Raw genomic sequence first — 22,593 nt, forward strand, 5'->3', positions numbered from 1 at the left:
TCCAACAAGATTCCCCAGCAGTACAGCTAGCTATTACTGTATGGTACTGGTTTCTCACCTCTTCAAATCCAGCTGCAAAACTGCATTAAAAGACAACTTAAGTACTTTCATAATGCTACTGTTTAATAGGAGATTTTGTGGTAGTTGCCATCGGGAAATTGTGTAATCATGAATGGGAAGAGAAGTGCCCATGAAATAATTCCTATTAAAAGTTAATCCAAGGCATGAAAAACCTTGTGAGTCTATGAACAAATTAATAGATTAACAAGATTAGCATGCACCACAAGCTCTGGAGGCAGAGCATTAATTCAGATTGTTAGAAAACAGATGCGGACTCTGGATTCTTGTCCTCCACCCTTTATTTTGAATTTTTTTCTAGTGAGATCCTTGAAGTGTGATCGATTCCACGTGTTTTTAGGGGGAGGCTGATGGTGGTTACACCTGCAATTAGTTTGCTGCATCTGCATGGATATTCTAGTTAATGTTAAGGATGAGCAAGTAAGAGCAAGAATTATCACCTGAAACAAAGTCCTTGCAGGAAATCGGGATTGCGTGGGTGCTGTTTCTAACACCAGATTTTAGGACATCCTACCTTGCTTTAAGCGACCAGTTGTCTCTAAGTATATTAAAACTTCTGCTGCAATACTCTGTCCAGATGTAGTAAAATGCTTTAAATTATCCGTCCCAATTGTTCTTTAATTCAGACCCATCACTGGAACTCATTGTAAGAATAATAGAAATATTATTTCTTAATTCAGATATTCGTCTATGTAATTTTGTATTTTTCTGTAAGTGCCTTCTGGTTTTTCCTTCTTGGATAATACTTTTCAGCATCTACACAATAATGAAGGGATCATTTTCTGTTTCATATCAGTGACCACCTAAGGTCTCTTCTACTTAATACTGAGAAAGGAAATAGAAGATTAGAGGATAAAAGATGTGGAAGGGGAATGGAGGGTTAATTGCATGTCTTCAAGGAATAAGAAGCATCAGAAGTGAGGATAGAGAAGTCATGTGAATCAACAGGATGCTGTAAATAAATGAGGTAATCTCTCCTCTTTAAACTATTGTTAAGAAAGGGAATTAGAACCTGATAGCACAAGAGCCTGTAGTTTGAATTTAGCAGAAGAAATTACACCAGTCTAGGGTGCAGATAGCGTTCTGCTGGTGTGACCAGCTGGATGTTAGATACTAAGACGAGGAAACAGCCACTGGGAGGGACTCGATTGCAGAGCCCTGATGGAGTCGGTGGAGAGAGAGCGGAGGAGGCGAGGTGGTGAGGAGCAGCCGGGTGGGAGAAGGAGCACAGGGAGCAGGCTGGCTGATGGGAAAAACATCCCCCGGCAGTGAGGGAGCTACCTCACTAGCGGCTGGTGAGGGCATCTATTTCTGTCTGCGTGGCCACCAGGTTACTCCAGGAGCCGCTCCAGCTCCCACCCCACCTTTGGCTCAGGCGGTTCCTTCCCGCAACGGCACTGGAGAGAGCTGAGATCCGAGGCTGAGATCTGGGTACAGCCCAGGTGAGCTGATCTCCAGCACAGGGTGAACTGCAACCCAGAGATCAGTGTTTTAATTAGACACAGCAGGAGGAGAGGGAAGGGGATTTTAGATCAATGAGAGTCTGGGCCAAAATAACAGACCTCAAACTGTTATGTACTTGACCTTGAGCTTGCGTAGGCTGAGGAGGAAGCAGAGGAGTTCACCTAAGTGCCAATGCTGAAGGGGTACGGCTGGTGTATGGCACCACAGCGAAGCATTTAGGTATTTCAGCAGAAACTACACTGCTGTTGTATATCTAAGCAGTGACGTCTCAAGTATCTTTGAAGGCTTTTTGAGCCTCAGAAAGTATCATGTAGTAGACTGTGGCAAATCAGAATCACTTTGAGTAAGTCTGTAAAAAGCTATCCGTGTTTCAGCTCTCATCCGCTTCTCATTTGAATGCTTGGTGAGTTTTGTTAGTGAAAATAAAGATGATGATTATAGTAGTACTTTGAAATTATATGGTGCCACTGTGAAGTTCCAATGCCATCTGAAATAGCAGAAGGTGAAGCTGTTGTTCACGGTTGCTGTGCTCTGTGTGGGTTAATACGTCTCTTCAGGAGTCACCTTTCCTCTAATGTGAACACAGCTGCACACATGCTTTAGACCAAGAAGGACAAAAAGCCTGCAGTCAGTCATAAGGTATCTCATGTTACCCATGTAACCCACCAGTCCTCTGGTGGATATAAGTACTATTTTGGGGTGATTATTTTTGGACCTCTAATGTAAAGTTTTGCTCTTTGTCTTGAGAAATATCTCATCCTTTCTGCAAAATGTTTACCTGATAAGCAGATAGGTTCTGTCCCACATAGTAACTTTACATGAAACACACTCAGGCTTCCCTGTAGCCTCTTGTGCCAGCAGATATATGTTCTTTGAATTGATGCCTGTCCTTTCTCTCAGCCACTACCAAATACAGTTTGAGGAAGCTAGATCTGCTTCCACTGATTTCAATCTACCTTTTCAGTCTTTTTACAGCTCCCTAAAGATAACAAACAGCAACAAGACATTTCACTACCATGGGTCACCTGCTATCGGACGTAGAAATGCTGGGGGCTGAAACTCTGGGCTGCTTTATAAATACTGATTTGTACAGAAACTTAGATGGATGTGAACTTACTGTGCTAAATTAGAGAGAAATGTGAAGCTTTTCGGTGTCTATTCCTTCTTTTTCTTCTTTTAAATTGGCAATTCTTTTTTGAATTGTCTATATTTATTTATCCATACTGGTTATTACAGTGGTTTACCACCACATTTGCATCAATATATTGCATAATCCTAAATTATCATTTTGGTCTTCTGTGTTGCTGCTCTCTGAACAACTTTTATTGCTTTGCTTGGCTTAACTGCAGACTGTCTCCACCCTCTTTCCTTCTGCAACTGATCAAATTCTGCAAAGAATTCTCTGCTTTGGATGGACTATTGCTTCCCACCCATGCTGTTCTCACTGAGGTTGGAAACGTTATTAATTTTATTTAGTGTGGGGAAAAACTTGGCTATCCCTTCAAAACCATCTTTCAAGTCCTGTAATTCAATGAAGTCCTTATTTACAATGGTAATAGCTATTTCTCCTAGTGCTGTCCAAACTCGGTCCTCTCTGGTTACAAGAGAATGAAGCACTGTTTTCCATTTTCAAGGCAAAACGGTCCTATTTTATTTTTCAGTTTGGGGAAATAGCAGCATAATCTTGTCTAGAAGGTTTACTAGGAAAAGGAGCAGCTGTTACCTTCCATGTGCTATCTTTCAATGGCTGCTGTGCCTGGGACTGAGGAAGGCAGGCAGTTGGATACTTGATGAGTGTAAAACTGTTATTCTGAAACTTGGATTTTCCACTTCTTTCCAGGCCTAATCAGTGCTTATGTGCTAGTGTGGAAGGTCAAGGAATTTCAATTCTGTCCCTTGATTAAAGTGTGGGTTTGTTGTGTTTGGTTTTTTCTCCTTTTCTGTGGGTTCAAAATTACCTAAATACAAGACAATGATATTGTATGAGGATGTGGACAAAAATACTTCTCAAGAATTGCCATTTCAGATGTATACAGTGCCCATGATAGAGGCTGGTTTTATTGAGGTCTCAGGTATGCCAAAAAATGGACAGATATGAGCGATGATTTCCTTGCACAAATACAAAAAGTGTTGACGGCAGTATGGAAGACCTAAATGAAACCTTCAGAAAGCTATAAGGCTTTCCTCCCTTGGGACACACCAAATAGCAGCTGGGAGGAGGTAAGAAACTCTGGATTTGAAAGGAAATGTGGCCTGGGGAGAAGACCTGTAACTTAGTATCATCCTTGACAGTTTCATGGCAATCGTGTTGGGTTTCACTTGACCATACCAGACATGTAATTCCACCTTACCTATCTTCCCCCTCCCCCAACCCTCCATATAAAAGGAAAAAAGTCAAAGATGAAAGGTAGTTTTCCTTCCTGCAGTGGTTGTGGTATTTTTCGAAGCACTGTGAACAGGTTTTGAAATGGCAGTATTAAATTAGTCCAGGTCGTAGTTTAAGAGAAGTAGGAAAATGGTTATTTGGAGAGTTTGGTTAGAATCTGTAACACTCCAAAATCTCTGTGCCAGGCTTATTTGGAAGTTAGATAACTGGTCTCCAAATAGGCTATAGCTCAGATCAAATCAATGCAAAAGACGCAGAAAAGTCAACTTTAATCTATCCCAGGACAGCTACTTTGTTGTTTATGTGTTAATTATGTGGTTAATCTTATGGTCCATGTTTTTAAATCTTCAAGCAATTAGCAGACCAATCACTAGATACTTAGATTTTGGTCTGCTGGTAGTGATTAGCTTGATCCTATTCAAGATGAACAAATATAATGAATATAACATATTTCAGTCTATTAGCTAAGAGACTTTTGGCTTTTCAAAGCCAAGAGTCAAGAGTGAGATTGTATGTGACAGATTTACAGAACATTAAGAGGTGATACGCTAGAGAAGATATTTGACTATGAGGTGCAAAAAAAAGAGAGAAGTGAGGGCATCCTGGGAATTTCAGGTGTGGCAGACAACAAGCCCTTGCAGACAGTTGATTGAGAGGCACTCGTTTTGAAAAAGGAATTGACAGAAGACTGGATCAGAGAAATAACTAATGGGATGAAGCCCCTTTATAGCCAACAAGTTCAAATGCATAGTTGTCTACCATGGCCAGTGTGCTTCTTGATTTAAACAAATTAGGTGGTACCATAGGTAACAGGGGTTGGATTCCCCCCCACAGCTGACTAGGTGCTCTCGGTGGCAGTGGGAAGGAGGCTGCGCAATATTCTGCTGCCATCACTTTAACTGTTTGCATCCACCTTGGCAGTTGTAAAGCTCCTCCAACAATCACAGAGCTCTGCTGGGAAAAGTGTCTAAAAAGGCAATGAAATTGGGAAGGAGATGTAAGGTCCATCATAACGTTTTTGTTATAGCTGTTAAACTATGGGTTAATCTAGTTCAAGTATATTAAACCTTGAATCAAAAAAGCATAAAATATGTACTTAAGTTCATCCCCAGCATAAGTATTTTGATGTGAGACTGCTCCTAAAAAAAGTCATTTACAGGGGTATTGCCTTCTGCTGGTTAGTTCTGGTTCTTGGACAGCAGCAGCAGATATGCCAACTCCTGCTACTGATTGCATTATTAAAGACGAAGGAAATAAATAGGAATTTCCTGGAGAAGGATATTAGGAAGAAGTAGGAGATCAGATTAACTTCCTAGATGAAGGTGTCCGAGTTATTTAAAGGATTCAAGTAATAACAGAGAGAGATGTCTTAGTCAGAGAAGACACACAGATACAAAAAAAACCAGTGCCTGTGAAAAGTGGCAAAATGCAATTGCTGTAGGAAGAGAAAGCAGGAGCGCGGTACGGCCATCCTCTCTGCGCACAGATAGTGAAGGTGGAGACGTGAAGTGGCGGACAAAGCGTAAGAAGCTTGTAAGGACAATGAAGTTTGACAGGCAAGAATGAAAGGAAGACACATCTAATAATAGTGTGTGTTTAACCGTTTATCTCTCATTAAGGAAATAAGCAGCTCAGAAAATGGTCATAGTTAACTTACAGCAATTAACAGTGATGTAGTACCTTCTAAGATACTGCACAGTCAGCGTTTCCAGCACACACTTAGGTCAGGGCTTTGAATGAATGTTTGACGTGAGCTTGAATCTACGGCAGAAATTTCTAAATATCCTTTTTCCCTAGTGGGCTGCTTGTTTGGGAGCATTTTCGAAGCACAGCCATTCAATGCTTTATGTGCTTCTGTCCTGAAACAGCTTGGTGAATTTGTTTCCATCTGCTTGGCCAAATGGTCCCAAAAATCCCTTTACTGGTTTTTGCATGCTCTACAAGTGCTGATCACGGGTTGGGGCCTCAACTTGTGGGGAACTGAATTCACGTCAAGACTTGAGCACATTGGTCTGAACTCCCAGACACCTAAAAGCCAGGCATTACGATTTTCATTACTTTCAAGTTCCCTTTCCTGCCCCCCATTGCGCTTCAGATGTGTTATGAGCAAAGTAGTAACTCCACCTGCCTTCTCTCTGTGCTTCAAGGCACCGGTGAAGTTGGCCTGAACTTTGCTCTGGCTTAGAGCCACAAGTGCTGGCAGCAGCCGACTGCCTTTTTGGCTCTTCAGTTCTGGCAGCAGCCTGTTGCTGGGTTGTGGCCACGTGTAGCACGTGCCACCTCCACAACCTGCACATCCACCACCTGGAAAGGAAAGGATAAAGGGGTTTTGGGTGGGAGAGATGAGAAAAAATGGTGAATCTGGAGCTTCATCTGTACTGATGAAGCTGGGGGAGCATGGACCTGTCTGCCATGCCACTGTAGGGAAGGCACAGCTCAGAGTTTCCTAGAAATCCCAGAAGACTATTTGATCATTTATTCTGACTCTCCCATGTAAAGCAGATTATAATATTTCTCATGGTACTCTGTGGGGAGGGTTAGGCCACAGCTTGGGTTAGATTTTTACAACGTGCCTGTTCTCTGTCTTTAAGATTTTGTACACTGCCAGCAGAAAGCAGAGGGTACTGAGGGACCTCTGATACCTGGAAAGGGACACCTGGTCAGTCCCTGAGCAACGTGGAGCCTGCACTCCATCAGGGATGTATTCCAGAGGAGAGGAAGCACAGACGGATCCCCTGCTCCCATCCCCACTGCACGACCATCCTGCATCTGGAAATCTGGCACTGCCTTTGCTAACGCTCTCTCAGGGCAATGAAGAACATATTTTGATGGGGTTTTTTTTTATATCTGTTGCTGCAGTCTTTTCCCTAGATGATCTTTCCTTTTCTATCTGGATATCTCTGCTTTTCTGCCACAAGGACTTCTGCCAAGAGAAGACCCAGATGAAGTAACTGGTCTGCTCTATGTCTCAGTTAGGAAGACCCGCGTCCCTTGGTGCTGCCTTAAAGATCCCTGCAGGTGACTCAACCACCACAAAAAAGGCATCCCTTTCCTGCTGCCTCTGCCCACCCAAGTGCATGCTGTTAAATCACGGGCCCTACAGCAGGTCTGGATCATGCTCCACAGCTAAGCAGTAAGTAACTAAAGCTTCAAGTGTCCTGCTAACAGAGCGTCACCCAAGCATAATCCAGGCCCTGACTCAAATTGACAAGGACAGGTTGGCCTCTGAAATAATCTCTTTAAATAGCAGCAGCCATCTCTCTGGGAGGCACTTCCCTCCCCCAGCCAGCGCTGGAGAGCTGCTTTCAGCACGTCGCCCACTATTTCCCACCCAGGCATTGCAGGGCTGGCATTTCTCACAGGCAAGTGTGTCCCCTGCCCGCAGCCTCCCAGCTTTGCTTTGCACCAGGAATTACAATGAATTTTGCAGCACAGTTTCTCTACTCCAGGGTGTTAAAAAACAGAAGTCCCAGGGACCGCTCCAGGGAAGATGAAGACTACGATCCTTTCTGGCAAAGGTTGGAGAATATTGCTGTCTGACTTAGAGCTAGAGTGCTCCTTTCTCCCCCTCAGGGGTCATGGTCAGCCCTCGGGGTCTGCCCAGGGCCAGGCCTACGGACATGACAACCCCTGGACCCCTCCTGCCTCCTTACGGTGTCGTAGTTGGAGTTTTGCTTCACCTCGTTGTTTATTTAGTCGCTGTGCTGTATAGGTAATGCTTTCTTTTTCCTTTCCTTACTTTCTTAAAAAAAAACAAAAAACAAAACACCAAAAAACAACAAAACAAAACAAAAAGAAAATTGTTTGTAATTTTCCAACATCCCCCAGGGTTCCGTGGGTATGAGTTGCATCTTAGAGTTATCCACGAGAAACAGTGGAGACTTGAATACTTTTAAGGCTGTGGAGTTCAGCTTTTCTATTTCTTCAGGAGCATGGTATTAGAAATAACCCTAGACAGGCTGATGGACTGCTGAAAGTTTCTCTTGGGATAGCCTGTATCAGATCCTGTTATTACAGGTGTTCTGTGGTTGTCTTTGTTATGGTCTTCTTGAGTTCCTGTTTTCAGGCTTGGATGGTGCAGACAGAATTTAGGAGATGTCTAGTGCCCTTGCGTAGCATCAGCTGGGGGGTTTGCGCCCATATGGCACAGTTGTGTTTGCACAACCTCGCTCTTAACCTTTCCCGCAGTTGTTTTCTCCCCCAATTTTGTTATCTGGACACCATTAGCAAGATCACAACCTGATGTTGCCAGATGTGGTGTGAACAAAGGGCATTTCTCATTTCCTGCATTCTGCCAATAGTTGCGGATGTTGATATTTTAAGACGTAAGTAGTTTTAGTGGGCTCAATGCTGTTAATAAACCCTCATGGAATACCAAAGGGGAAGACAAGATCCTGGTTCTGCATGGAAAAGTGGCTCGCCCGAAGTCGCACACGATGTGACATGTTCGGCAGCAAACCGAGAATCTTAAATTAGTCCTTTCATCCCAGGACCACTCTTTCCCCTAGTTTGGGTTATGCTATTTGTTCTTTATTACGAGTGAATTATGGAGATATGTTAATCACCAGAGAATTTCTAAACTCAGAATATGTTTAACTTAAAGAGGAAAAAAGTTAAATTACTTGAAGAGTTTTAACTGCCAAACTGTGCACTGTGTTTGATAGTGATCGTTTGACATTCCCAGCTGTGAGTGTCCTGTAAGAAGTGCTTAGAGGGATGGGTCTGTTCAAGGGACGCTTGGAATCTGTGGAAGCAGAGGTAACGAAGAGGGGTGACCTTCGGAGTTCTTCTTGCTTTCGGATTACTTTTTCTCGTGTTGTCTATTAAGCAGCTGACGCCTCGTTGCTGTTGCCAGCAGTAAGCAGTGACATTTCAGTAGTGTGCCTGAAAGACTGGCAACGGATTATGACCACAGATGAAGGCAGATATAGTACTAGGCTCAGGCTCTGGTAAATCTGACTTACTGGAAGTAAGGAGATATTTTATCAGAAGTGATAATGCAGCTTGGTTGTTCCCTGCATGAGCCTGAGCTTTCTTTGCGCTTGTTGCTGGTGCAACATCACAGGGGTTTGCCAGACCTGTCTTTGGTGAGTAGAGTTATAAATGTCTGCTCAATCTCAAGGCTTGGTTATTATGTACCTATCTATGCTGGATGGTCACAGTGCGTACAGCCCCTAACATGCCTGTCATACAGGCTAGTAACTAAGCCCTGATCTCTTCGTCTTTAAGACACTCTAATAAGTAGCCCTGCTACGAACTTCCTGCGGGAGTCTTAGGCAAGTCACTCGATCTGTCTGTGCCCCAGTTTCTATCAATAAAGTGTAGCTAATATCTACTGAATGTGTCTTTCTGTTTAGGGGGAGATGCTGGCGATTCCTATGTGACTTAGGAACAATCACTTTACGTAGGGTTTGAGTATCTACATGTCAGAGATGCATTTTAAACTTTCATCCTGTAATTGCCACTAGTTGGAGCGATACAGTCTCAAATGGATTTTGCTAAGTGCTGGTGTTATACAAAATAATGATAATTCAAGAAAGTAATGTTTGAGTGCAGTATTGTTTTTGATCTGTTTTAACTGTACTGTCAGAGATCTAATGTGTTCCTTCCCCATCCCTGGGGGAGTTTACTTGTCACTCTGTAGTCCTGTGGGGGACACTCAGACGCTACCACAGCGCAGTAACCTAGACTTATTAGCAGTGAAGAGGACATCTGTTATGGTGCTTCTTGCCATTTGTATCTCAGCAAGCCTCAATTTTTATATCATTTCTCTTTCATAAAGACCCATTTGCAGAAGCTGCTGAGATGCTTTTAAGAATTGTTGCTAATCCAGCATTTGGATGTGGTTGGGAGATGGAAAAAAAAGCAGGGATGGAACAGGAATATTTAGGAGCTGTTGCAAAAGAGGATTGCAAGGAATGGGAAAGATATCAGAGGAGCGTGTAGGGCTCGGGCATCTGGAAGGGTCAGAGGAGATGGCGCTGGGGACATGGAATAAGAAGGATTAATGGGGCTGGGGAGGTTCTGGGTAAAAGAGGGATTTGGATGAGGGAAAGGGCCCTCTCTGTCATATCCTGGGATTACCTCTTTCTCACTCCTTTGAGAGGAGATCCTAGCACTAGTTACATCTTGGTGATAAGTTGAGCAGACCTACAGCAGGTTGCTCCCCCTGCCTCACCCCACCCCCAGTACGTGACCCATCTCTGCTCAACACTTTGAGGAATGAGGCAGAATTGACTTTAACGGTGTCACTTCTTGGTGTAATAAGTATTCCAAATTTGCAGGCATAAGACCTGAGCCCATTTATCCAGAAAGCAGGTGACAACTATGTCTAAAACTGTATCTTACCAATGTCTGCTGCTCAGCGTGCTCCAGGGGGATGTCAGGGAGCCTGAAGATGATGGCAGCATATAGGTATGAGCTTAATAAAGCCTTACCCCCAAAACATTTAAAAAAAAATGAAATAAAAAAATCCATATATGGAGAACGTGTGTACATATGCTGATGAGTTAATGACAGCCTAGCACCGGTTCATTGGGATGGTTTGAAGTAGTTTTTGAGCTTAACACTTTGCCAGTTTGCATTGTGCCACTGATCAGCCCATGTTGGGCACTGGAGGTTGAAATTCTTGTCATGGCATAGACCTAGAAGGATGCTAAAATACTCTACAGACCTTGTGCAATACTGTCAGTCCCTCTTCATGGTGAATGTGTATCATTATGGATGCAGATGATAAAAACCGCTGCAGAAATGACAAAGAAATGCTGCGTTTTCAGTCTTATACTAAAATTTATGTTTCCTTTTGTGACGCTTGAATTTGCGTCTGTGAAGCAGCATCGTTACATGGGAATATATGTCCATAATTCCAACTTCATTTCTGCCTTCAAAACATGTTGTTGTGACTCCTTTTGTAAGAAGTGTAAAAGCTGCCAAATGCTGACATTGGGTACATCTGCAAATCAAAACAGCAACACTGGGTCAGACCAAAGAGCGGTCTACCTCTGTGTCTTCTCTGTAGCGGTGGCCAGTAACAGGAGCTTGGAGACAAATAAAAGCCACCTAAGATGCTTTCTCTCATATGCTCTTGTCAAGTCTGCCAAGTAAATGCTGAGGAGCTTCCTGAATCACAGATTGCTTCTTGAATGACGTGTTTATTGGTCACTATTAGACCTTCTTCCACATATTTGCGCCATTTGTTTAGGAACCCATTTTTACCATTGTCCTTCATAGCATCCTGTGGCAATGAGTTCTGCAAGCTAATTATGTTCTGTAGGAAGGGAAATTTTAAATTTTCTGTCTCATACTTTCATATGATCACCCTCTAAAATTTATACTGGGAGAAACAGCTTCTAATCGTTCCCGGTTTGCTATTTCCTGGACATCTGTGACTTTATAGATTTTTTTTTGCTCTTTCAGTTTTAGAAGCTAAAGAGATCCAGTAGATCATTTTAATCTGTTTAGTCCATTTCATGGATATTGAGGAAGGCAATCTGCCTGTGCTTCATCTGATGGGGACATGTAATTATCCCGTCATTACGGGATAACTGCGTGGTCATTTCTTTCTCCTTGCAACAAAGGCAACAGTTCTGGTCTCTACGTATAGCATGTGCTACTTCTGCATTTCATCTTCCCAAAATTATTTTTGTTGTTTTTGTTAAATTATTAGTTTATTAATATTACTATTTTTCCAAACTTATTTTCCCCAGTGCTGTTTAACTTGGTGAAAATTATCAGTATATTAAAAAAAACATATTGGAAACAGAAAAATTATTCATTCCAAGCTGTTGCTTTTTATCATTCTAGGAGTACATTTCAGCACACACTGTCTCTGCGACTTTAAACTATGTAAAGCTATTTATCTATCTGCTTAAACAAATGATATTTTTTCCAGTTCCTTAATTATTCATGGAATGTCTGCATACGGATCTTCTCTTTTATTTTTTGCAGTTATGCTGAGCAGCTGTTCTTGAAAAAGTAGGTTTATAAACTGTATTTTCATGTTTGCTTTTACTAATCACTTTAAAGGTAAAATGTTGTAGTTTATAACCACATAACAAGGCTTGCCAGCTGGGTATTTGTTTCATGACTGGAAATAAACAGACTTTTTTAATTAAAACTTTCCTAGACAAACTCCAAAAAAGGAAAAGTGATCCACTTGAAAGGAGCAATGTTTTATAATTCTGGGGTTTGTATTTATATTGGCTTGGATTTTCATCTCGTGGACACGATCACTGGGGGCCGCACTTTGATACTGTGCACGAGAAATCACGGGCTGTCTTTTTGTGAGCACTTGCATGCTTTGCTGCCTGCTTTGACTGTTCTTGCAACAGAAATTCGTAGGGAGGTGATCTAAGCCAAGCACACGAACTGCGTTTGAGAGAAATGCATCTGACCCAACAGGGTTATTAGTTGCCTCTTTGAGATGGATGGTCCAACCTAAACCCACTGTTTACCTTAGGAGTCTGAGAGCCCTCAGTGGGTGTGTGCCACACCAAGTGGGTTCAATAGGGAAAAGCGTCATTCATGAGTGTAAATGGAAAATATGTACATAGGAGAATAAAAAAATGATCTGAAATATACAGAATACATACATATAAAATAGCATGATGATATTCCTTTGGTAAAGAGGCTGCTGACCTTTCAGATGCAAATGGATAATAGTTTCCATATTAAATATTGGGATGATAATGTTTCAGATTTGCTTTAAACCTATCTCAAGCTTGAAAAGCCTACACGTATTTTACAGCTGTTTGACTTCTGTTCTTATTTTCTAATGATCATAAGGTGCTGTCTCCATCAGGGTCCTGAGAAGATATTCACTGTTCATGAGAGCAGTGCTGTAGGTCAAGGACTGAGAGTCTCCTTTGTTCTGACCAAAAAAAATGAAACTCAAGACTAGGGCCAAAAATCAAAATCCCATTTTGGTCCTTTTATTTGCAGATAAAAATATTTGATGACACTAGCGTGGTGAGGCATTACCCTGTACTTTGTACTTTCTAGCAGAATCCTGATTCATCAATGAAATATTTGTGGTCATCTTTGGCTGGGTTTTTTTCTGGACTTTTTGCAGCTGATTATAACAGATGCAAGGAAAAAGTATGAATTTAACTCCTATCTCAAATGACAGTAAGTAAAAAAAAAAAAAGACCTAGAAAAATCACACATTTTTGATCTACCTGTATATTTTATCCTATATACGCCCTTTTTACTCATTGCCAGTGTAAGAAATAACAAGCATTGCTAATGCTTGCTAAATATTTTAGATAATATGTTTAGAGATAAGATGTATATGTTCTTCTCTTTTTGGAGTGGTTATGGGCTACTGTGATATGAAAATTTTCTTTTTTGGGGGGCAGGGGGAGGTAGGGAATGAACTCTTAACAGCGATGTGGCCTCCTAGGTGATGATAGCTGTTGTTACTGCCACGGGCTGTGCTGTAACAAGCTCACGGATGGACAGTCTGATCTGATTCTCATCTTTGCATTAAACTCACTAATGTGCATGAGAACTAACAGTGGAAGCTTAACATCTTTATGAAGTGTTCCAACCCTCTACCCCCAAAGGAGCAGAAACGCAGAAAAGTATGGCGTATAGCTACTTGATAAGCTATTTAACTTGAAGGCAGAATGCCTGCCGTTTGGGTGTATCAGCTTTAAGATACGCGGTATTGGGAAAATATTTTAAATCACAAGTTTCGACATAAACAAGTTACAAACATGTAAATACGTTATTTATTTATCTTAGAAAATTAGCATTGATCTCATTAATTTTGGAGAGAGAAGACCTTGCTACAAAATTTGTCAGTTTTTGTCTCCTGTGAGGATATACAGAATGATTAGTGCTACTGGTATATTACTTGATTCAAATAACAAAACCTTTTATGTTGCCCATATTGTTATGTGAAGTCCTCAGTGGAACAATTGGAAGTGTAATAGGAAGCAGAGCTACTGGCACAGATTATTGGGACCACAAAGAAAACGGATGACACTGCCGAAAGTGGGGCAATTGCTCAAAAAGCAGCTGTTTCTAAATATTTTTAAATTCTTTTTGGAAATGATTACAATGCACATTACAGTGTTGATCACTGCTGTAAAACTAGGGCAACGTTTGCTTTAGCCAGTCCTGTTGATGAATAACTGCATAACTTAAATCCAAATTATTTTGAGAAAATGGTAAATATTTATTTGTTGGAGGTGATGTTGAAGTCTCTGACATAATTTAACACATATTTTTTAGAAAACCCTTTCTTCCAAGTAGATTAATATTGAGTCCTTTGTGTAGAGGAGCTTATGCCATCTGTGTAATCAGAGCCACAGACCAGGGGTGGTAACAGCTCTTTTCCAAATCACTGGTCTTCTGCTTAATGCTCCTTTTTCCCCACATTACTCTCCAAATTCCAAGAATTCCTAGAAGTTTTGCGTTTATTTGTTAGTAGGGCTGCAAAATCCTACACTAGGGTATATTATTGCCTGTGAACTCCTGAGCACTGTGGACCATAGAGTAAGGCAGTTGAACGTAGGAAAACTGGCAAATTTTTGTAGCAGCGTTGTCTCTCCAAAGTTCCTTGGGGAAGGAGGTTTGTGTAGCATCACGCTGTCGTCTTATCTACAAGTGGTTTTATCTATGAAGTGTTAACCTGCAGATCAGGCGACCTAGTTCTTTAGCTCTGTGGTAGGATATAATTGTTATCTCTTATCAAAGTAATTTGCTTCCCGTCACGAGGCAGCTGATGACTGTCAGGAGTATGCTCTGCAGGTATGCAACAGCAGAGAAGCAGACCTCTTGGGTACAACGTAATGACGTTCGTTACTGCTATTAACAGTATTAGGAAATGCTCTGCAGCAGATATTTGCCTTTTTTTGAAAAACACAGAGTTGCATACAGAAAATACAATTCCAGTTATTCCAAAATTTCTGCAGGCACTGAACTGGGATCACTGCTGATTGCAAAGGAGGGTACAAAGGAAGGTCTGGCTGCCCAGACAGAGTGGATTATATCTTCCTTATTTTCTTGGGTATGGCAGTTTCCCAGTTAGTCCACATGCCAGGTTATCTGTGGCTTTTCTAGAAGTTCACTGGTTAGAGTAGCTTTCAGCCCACCTTCAAGATAAGGAAATATGATAGTAGTAATTCAGTCTGCCTATTTGAGCCTTGCAAAAAACAACCGAGATGTGCATCCTTCTTAAATGCTAAATGTCCAGCCTTTAGTAATCCAAGCTTCCCTAACAAGCTTCTTTTATTTGTTTTTAGGGATGACAATAAAATAAAGAAACAAGATGCCCCAGCACTTTGTGATCTTCACTGTTGTAAGGATGGGCCGATAAGAAATGGCCTTATTGGGCAGAAGTCACCTTCTATCAACCCTGAGAGACTGAAAGATTTTGGTGAGGAGGATTACCTGAACGGGGATGTGAAGACCTGGGAAATGAAGATAGTGAGCCGTAATGAGGAGTTACTTAGGGATGCCCTTTCCCGCATCCCTCAGTCAAGCACTAGGACCGGCCTGCCAAGCTGTAACAAGCTGATTCGATTTGAAGATATTAGCGCAGCGGCTTTCAAAATCCAGTGCGGTGTTCAGAAAACCCCCTGCATGGTAGGAGGTTTCTATGGCTTTGCATTCTCTCAGCATTTCTTTTATTTTCTTCATAAAAGTTGATCAGAAATGAATGAAGAGTGTGTGTGAGTTGCAGCAGATAGATCTGTGTAAGATGTCGCATGTTCATATTAGGTGTTGTCAACTGTCAATAAGCATTTTCTTCTTACCTGTTTACACTAACCTAAATCCTCAAAGATTGCAGTGGCTTGTAAACAAAGGATAAACCACGTTAGGTACAGAGTTAATGCACTGTGGTATTATGCTCCTGGTGGAAAAACTCTTGCTACAATGAACTTGAGTTGGAGCCGACAGACTATCAGTGTTTGCGTGAGCGGTCTTGTGGGAGCGTCTGGTTTGGTACCAGCCCCTCATATGTGGAGAATTTGAAGGTACAGATTTTCATTCCTAGCCTGGCCAACCTGGCAAGGCTGGGTATGTTCTGTAGCCAGGTGGTTCTGCCACGTGCATCTTTGTCAACAAAACAAGGACATTAAGAAATATACACACAAACGCACACACCTGTTGGTCAGCCTAGGCATGGAAATGACTGAGACACTTGTGAGACGCACAAGCATTTGCTAAAGCGTAAGAGCAGTACAGTGACAAGCTATTTAATTCATAATGTATTTCTACTGTTGGGAGCTCTTCATGAAGGCTACTGTAGGCACTCTGTGGCTAATCTCCTCTTTTCTCTGAAGTGCGTGAAAAGACCATCTTTGCCAAATGGCAATTCACAGCAGCAACCCCAAATTGCTCTTTTGATGAATCCCTCTCTGTTGCTGAGCTGGAGCACCCTGCTCATCCTCGTTGGCTGTGGATTGTCTTTCTTACCTGCACAGGGAAAGGACCTTGGTGTCCGAGCCGCTGCTTGGGGTGAACAGTCCCTGGAGCAGAGTGGTTGGGTCTGCAAGGCACAGCAGTTCCCCAGGTTCCCAGATGGTGCCTGCTGATCCAGAGACATCATAACTACTTTTGGTGGGTTTTTTTAGCTTAGACTTCCCAAAATAAGGATAGTTGTGTTTTTTGTAGCATACTACTGAAGAAGTGTGTCTCGTGACAAAGAGCATGGTGCAAGACTGTTTGGTGCTGTAAAGTGGCACGAAAATCTTGCAGAATGGTGTTAGCCAGCATGCAGGGAGTCAAACTGGATGCATTTTGTGTTCATACATATGCCTGTTCAGAGTGACTCAGGAGAAAACTATCCCACCAGCTGTACATGGATTTCCTTTCAGAGTGGAAAAGCTGGCTTGCTCGGGAAGGCAGCGGGGGAGTGAGCAAACACACGTGCAGCACGGGTGGTCGGGGGGCCAGGGCCTGGGCCAACAGAGGGGAACGTACCAAACTCTGCACGTTACATCATTTGTCACCAAAACTCTCAGGCTGTCATGCTTGAGAGCACAGCCAGTGCTCTAGACAAGTGTCAATCTTCTGCTTTTGTGGAGAGACTGTCCCAGGACGAGAAGATTGGCATTTATATTGCAACTGGTGAGCGCTGCACTTCTCTGTAATTGACAACCCTGGTCATATTTGTTAGACGAGTTTAATCTTACTGTGCAAAGGTAGGTCTATGGTCAGGGAGAGGGAGAGTGTCAGGGCTTGATTTGGAAAGCAGAACTAGCCGGCTCTGTACCCTTTGGTAGCCTGGATCATCCCTTCCCTGCAGCTCATGGCGTCAAGCACTTCTGCCAAACTAGTAAAGTCTCTCTCGGTCCCATCCCCTGAGGCACGTCCTTGCTCTCGACACATCCCAATGCAGGGAAAGGCGAGACTGCACCACCGAGTCCATCTTCTGCTCCTGCAGGCAGCCCCTGTAATATAAAACTTTTTGTAAACTGATCATGCTCCTGCTCACAAGCAGCTCAGCTCTCTTTGGCCAGTTCCCACCACTTGTTCTCGGTCGGCTTTGCCCCTCAACTTAAATAGTTCTTTTCTCTTGGGTGTCCCTGGCAGATTTATGCAATATGGTTTTATCCCCTCTCTGCATTTACTGTGCCAAGCTAAACAGGCTAACATGCTTTAGTCTCTTTTTATGAACTATGCTTTTGGGATGACCAGAACAGTGAAAAACCTATATTCCCACTTGTTTTAGTGTGAACATAGCCTGTGACTGTTGCTATTCAAAGTAATGTTCCCACAAAAGTCATTAGTATATGTTTCATGCACTAATTCAACAGGAAAGTATTGAAAGCACAGAGTGGTGTCACACACCCCACCCCCCCCCCCCAGATAACCTTTTATTTTAACTCATTGCTGAGAGGTAAGAGCCCCTTTCAGGGACATTTGTTTGGATTTAAAAAGTGAGCATGACTATAATCCATTCAGCTAATTGAGTGGAGAAACGGTTTTCAGGGTGATTCCTGATCTGCAGGTCAAAACCATGGATGGAGCATCCTCAATCGTTATGCAGGAGTTTGCCTGGAGCTGGGATATGGCATCATGAATGATTGTAACAGACATTGTAGAGGTAGTGAGCACAGGAAAACAAGGAATTAGCGTTAAGTTGGGCACTTGGTTTGATGCAGGAACTTTAAGGGTTGTTAGCTTTGTGGATGCCAAATGAAGGCTGTGCTGTGTGTTGTACTTAAACACAGTATCTGTAGTCCTTAGATAAGATCACAGTGACAAAAGGGAAAACTTACAGGCTGGTTCAATGAGTCTTATGAGGTTACGCATCAGGTCAGCACAGCTGAAAATAGCACTGACACCTACCTTGTCAGAAGCAGTTGCTATATTTAGGCTACATGAATAAAAGCCTCAGTTAAAGGAAGCAGAAAAGGATAGCCAAAAGAGTTACAATACTGAGTATCAAAATTAAAGAAAAATAATAATCTGAAGTACACCACCTTTGTGGTAAAAAGTGACTTAATGACAGATATTTTTAAATGTAGGCGATTTAGCAACTTTATAAAGTTACAGGATTCATCTCCTTTAATCCTTTTTCTCATCGTTCACTCTAGAATCCAAGATTCTCTACAAAACCAAAAATGATAAAATTAGTACGGCATGTGAAGACCCAGTAAAGTAGTGTTTCTTGTCTAGTGTTCTTGTTCTGTTTTGCGTAGGCATTCTCCACAGATTAGACTGTTTAGGATAGAAACTATTATCCTATTAGTGTACTAAGCACTTTCCATTGTTTCAATTCTGAAGCCGGATTTGCAAACGAGCAGCAAGTGGTAGGTCCTATTGCAGGATTTTCAGAAACAAAATAGAGAATCTGGCCCCACCTATGGGTGAGGAACTTAGCATATGCTTGTAAATCCACTAAAAATCACTGAAACGTTTGACTGAAATATTTAGTTTAATTGTATACCTTTAAGCAAGTATCTGTTTCAGATATGTTTAGTTTATATAAATTAACTTTGAAAGTCCTGCAATCTGAAAAATATGTCGATACATATTATTATGTACACTATACACCATGTGCGTGACACTGCCAGATACTTCCTGAGATAAATATTTAAAATATATTGCCGTGCTGTCCTTTAATATAGCTCTCGTTGTGATTTATGATAAATGAGGGCTTGTTCCCCTAAATCCCCAGGTCGTCATTTGCTTTGGCAGGCAATGGAAGAAACAGAGCCAATTATGAAATAGAGACACAGTAAGCCTTGGGAGCTGGAACCCAAACACTTACTGCAGCTCTGTTTCATAAGTTATCTTGCTTAAAACTCATGTTTTAGATAATAAAGTAATAGGAAATTAATATGATGATGCATGCAGTGTCTTACTATAAAAAAGGGTTTGCCATTAAAAAGTCATGCACTTGGACCCCGCATCTCGTGTACTATGCTTGCTAATTCCTCTCAGCTCAGGGATCCTTTCTGTTCCAAACATTGAGCATTTTCAAACAGCTGCTGCTTAAACATGCAATCCTGGGAAAGATTTTTTACTGTTTCTATCATTCTTCAAATAAGAAATATCTTTACTAATGTTGTACTGGCCTTAGGGTGCAAAATGAACAGGATTCAGAGGTGGATCAGTGGCAAAAACCATAGCACAGTCATAATGGGACTCAAGGAAGAATTTTCTAACTACTTTTGTATCTATTAGATGATGACCTTATTTTCTGGGTATTCAATACCCACTTCTGGTAAGTGCTAAAATATCAGACAACAGGGTGGTTTTTGAAATAATTGCAAATGCTTATTTTAATATCTGTGTTTGAACAGTAAGACCAAAATGAGTGCTATTTTCAGAATTCATAATGGCTTGGGGTACATATTTCAGTGCTGCGAGTTTGAAAATTACTTCTTTAAACCAGAATAATCTGGTAGGTAAAGAAATTTATTTCTAAAGAAACAGATTATGAAATTTACTTTTTGGAGCTCATACATAGCAGTTGAATGCATGCCTCACCTGGGAGTTGAATGGATGTGGAGGATTTTTCTTTATTTTAGATACATCCCCATAATAATATTTGTATACTCCAGTATTCTAGGCTATCCAAGCAGTATGGAATGGACATCTACCTAAAGAAAGAGTTCCTCCAGTACACAGGATCTGTGAAGGAAAGAGGTGTACTTTACCTTCTGACATCACTGCCTCAGGTATAACAAAATGTCAACATTCAATAAGGAATAGATTAATTCTGCTTCAAAAAAATGGAGAAGAATTAAAGATAATTTTACCCATAATGTCCACGGAATCGCAGTGTTTCTTGCCTTTTGAACCATTGTGCTGAACAACATAGATAGGTCTGCAAATATCTGAATGTAAAATACTTTACCACTGTATTTATATTTGCCTATCTGCTGGTGAAATGCTTAAAAATATTCGAAAGAAAAGCTTGCAAAATGTAAGCATCAGCATTTTTCTGTGGCCTTTAGATGAAAGTGTTTTTATGCAAACTGTGGTTCTGACATGTCGAAACCACCAAATTTGAAGTGATGATGAAACTGAGTTACAATGGGTGATGAGAAGGATCTACATCACCAACTGATTTTGTAATTAATATCAGTATCATTACATGAATAGCTTGTTTATCATTTGTCGTAGGAGGTTATTGAGTCTCTGCAGCAATAGAAATTATAATTGGCATGATAGAGCAGCCCAGAAACAATGGTTATTCCTGCACTTCTGTAATAATATGAATAAATCTTTCTATTAAAGGGAAACCTGAAATGAAAAAATTTCACACAGGTAGGGGAGAGGGTCTGGATAACAGCTCTGAGGGGCCAGATGTCATGTCTTCTGGGATCAGCTGGAGTTTTACAGCTAATTCCAATGGAACAAGAATTGAACCCAGAGGAATGCAGGAACAGGGATTGGTCTTGTGCTGTCTTAGCTCTGTGTGTTATGTCCTGAGATTGCACGAGACATGCATGTACTGTATCCTAATATGATCAGAGGAAAAGAAGGAAGTCAGATTGATCCAGAATCATATGGGACAACTTTGTGACACTGTGTAATGTGCAATTAATAACCCTGTTTTTTAGGATCAGCAAAGAAAAGGGGTGATCGTGGCTTCCGACAGTAACTTTTCCATGGCTGTTGCTTACCACGCCTCAGAGCTCCGTATCCCAGTGTTTGTCATCATGTCAACGAGCACATCCCCGGCCAGAGTGAAAATGTGCCGTGAGTACGGTGCCATGGTTATATCCTATGGCACTACAGCTAAGGATTCCCAGACGCACGCAAGAAGGCTGGCACAGGAGAATGGATACCTCTACCTCGAAGAGTGAGTGGAAAGTCAGGCTGATTAGAAAGATTAAATTAGATAGCTGCACAGCTCTGCAAGAACAATTAGTTTTATTAAAATTTGATCACAGTCATCAAAATGTTCCCATTACCCGGGGCATGGACAGTTACATATTCCCAGGCACAAATCGTGACTCTTTCTATAGTAGTTGGGGATGGAAACCAAACCAAAACACTCTTCCTCCAAATTAGGCAAACTTCATGATTAGGAATTACATGGGATAGTATGATAATGGGATATATGTTAACTCTCTATGAACCTTGTCAGCAAGCCTTACGGCTAGCATTCGTTTTTGGTCTCTCTGTTTGGAGTAAGGTGGGTCAAAGCTAATCTTTAATGCAAAGGCTTCAGTGGCATAGTGTAGAGCAAGAGGAGGTTAGTGCTGTAAAATTTCTGCATATCTGGTGTGACTGAAAAAATTGTGATTCTGCCTTGAAAAATGATAATTGAGAGGCTACTTCACATATAAATTTAAAGTAGCTAAGGATAAGTATAAATTTGTTTGAGCTATTTGAGGTCATTGAACAAGCCTGATCAAATAAAAATGTGATTAGAATAAAATGAGACAGGCAAAAATATTGAGAACTGATCCATTTTCCCTTTTTTCCTTTTCTCTCTGCAGGCTCTTCTGCTTTTCCCTTCCTTTTTTTTTTTTTCCTTCTTACCTTTTATCAAGTAAGATTCCCAAAAGCGCAGAGGGCTGAATCATTAGCACTGGGTAGCTGGTGGTCCCTCTGATACCCTGAGCTGGAATGTTATTCTCCCTCTTCCTCTCCCTCTCCTTCCTCCGTGATAAAGCAGGCTTTATCCACCACTAGGTGTTTCTGTGGTACCCACTGCAGTGAGCGCCCATTCCCTTTCAGCTCCTGGGCTCTACTGCATTAAACATAGTAATAACGAGTAAGGATGCTTGGAAAGAGGATACCAGAATGAGCAGAATGGAGAAAGTCCTCTCTTCTTTCCCAGTTGGTTTATTGGGAAGGCGATATTAAAAGCTGTACTCTTCAACTGCACTCTTAGCTCTGCCGACAGCAAGTGGCCCACAGGGCCGGTTGGTGTGCCTTGTCTGTCACCACGGGCACAACCTTTTCCCAGACTAAGTCTTTCAAAGAAACCCAAGGGAATTAGGAGCCCTATATCCCACTGAATTTTTAACCCATTTAGGCTCTCTTTGAAAGCCACAGCTTTCCATAACCCTGTGATTTCCAAATTTCTCTCAGCCATTTTTGAATCAATGTGTTAACTCCCAGCTAGCTTGCATCAGCTTCCACATTTGCACATAAGAACTAAATTATTTTACTGTAATTTCATGTTTAATCTTCCCCTCCTCCCTAAATAATTATTTATGTTACGTAAGGTCGATATTCTTCAG

At 41.6% G+C, this 22,593-nt stretch overlaps 1 protein-coding gene across 4 annotated transcripts in view; it reads left to right on the top strand.

The window, feature by feature from the left end:
- The first annotated feature begins 7,267 nt into the window (after positions 1-7,267).
- Positions 7,268-22,593, top strand: part of LOC141469111 (L-threonine ammonia-lyase-like) — a 35,029-nt gene continuing 19,703 nt past the window's right edge. The window contains exons 1-5 of one of the 4 annotated variants that reach the window (XM_074154437.1): positions 7,268-7,446; positions 11,876-11,902; positions 15,178-15,520; positions 19,954-20,070; positions 20,959-21,200. In XM_074154437.1, the coding sequence (XP_074010538.1) occupies positions 7,346-7,446; positions 11,876-11,902; positions 15,178-15,520; positions 19,954-20,070; positions 20,959-21,200 (830 nt within the window). In that variant the 5' untranslated portion in view covers positions 7,268-7,345. Of the gene's footprint in view, positions 7,641-11,875; positions 11,903-15,177; positions 15,521-19,953; positions 20,071-20,958; positions 21,201-22,593 lie in introns of all 4 variants that reach the window. The other 3 variants (XM_074154436.1, XM_074154439.1, XM_074154435.1) reach the window with 3 other exon arrangements.

This window comes from Numenius arquata, chromosome 10, assembly GCF_964106895.1.
Source record: "Numenius arquata chromosome 10, bNumArq3.hap1.1, whole genome shotgun sequence".
NCBI classification, from domain to species: Eukaryota; Metazoa; Chordata; class Aves; order Charadriiformes; family Scolopacidae; genus Numenius; species Numenius arquata.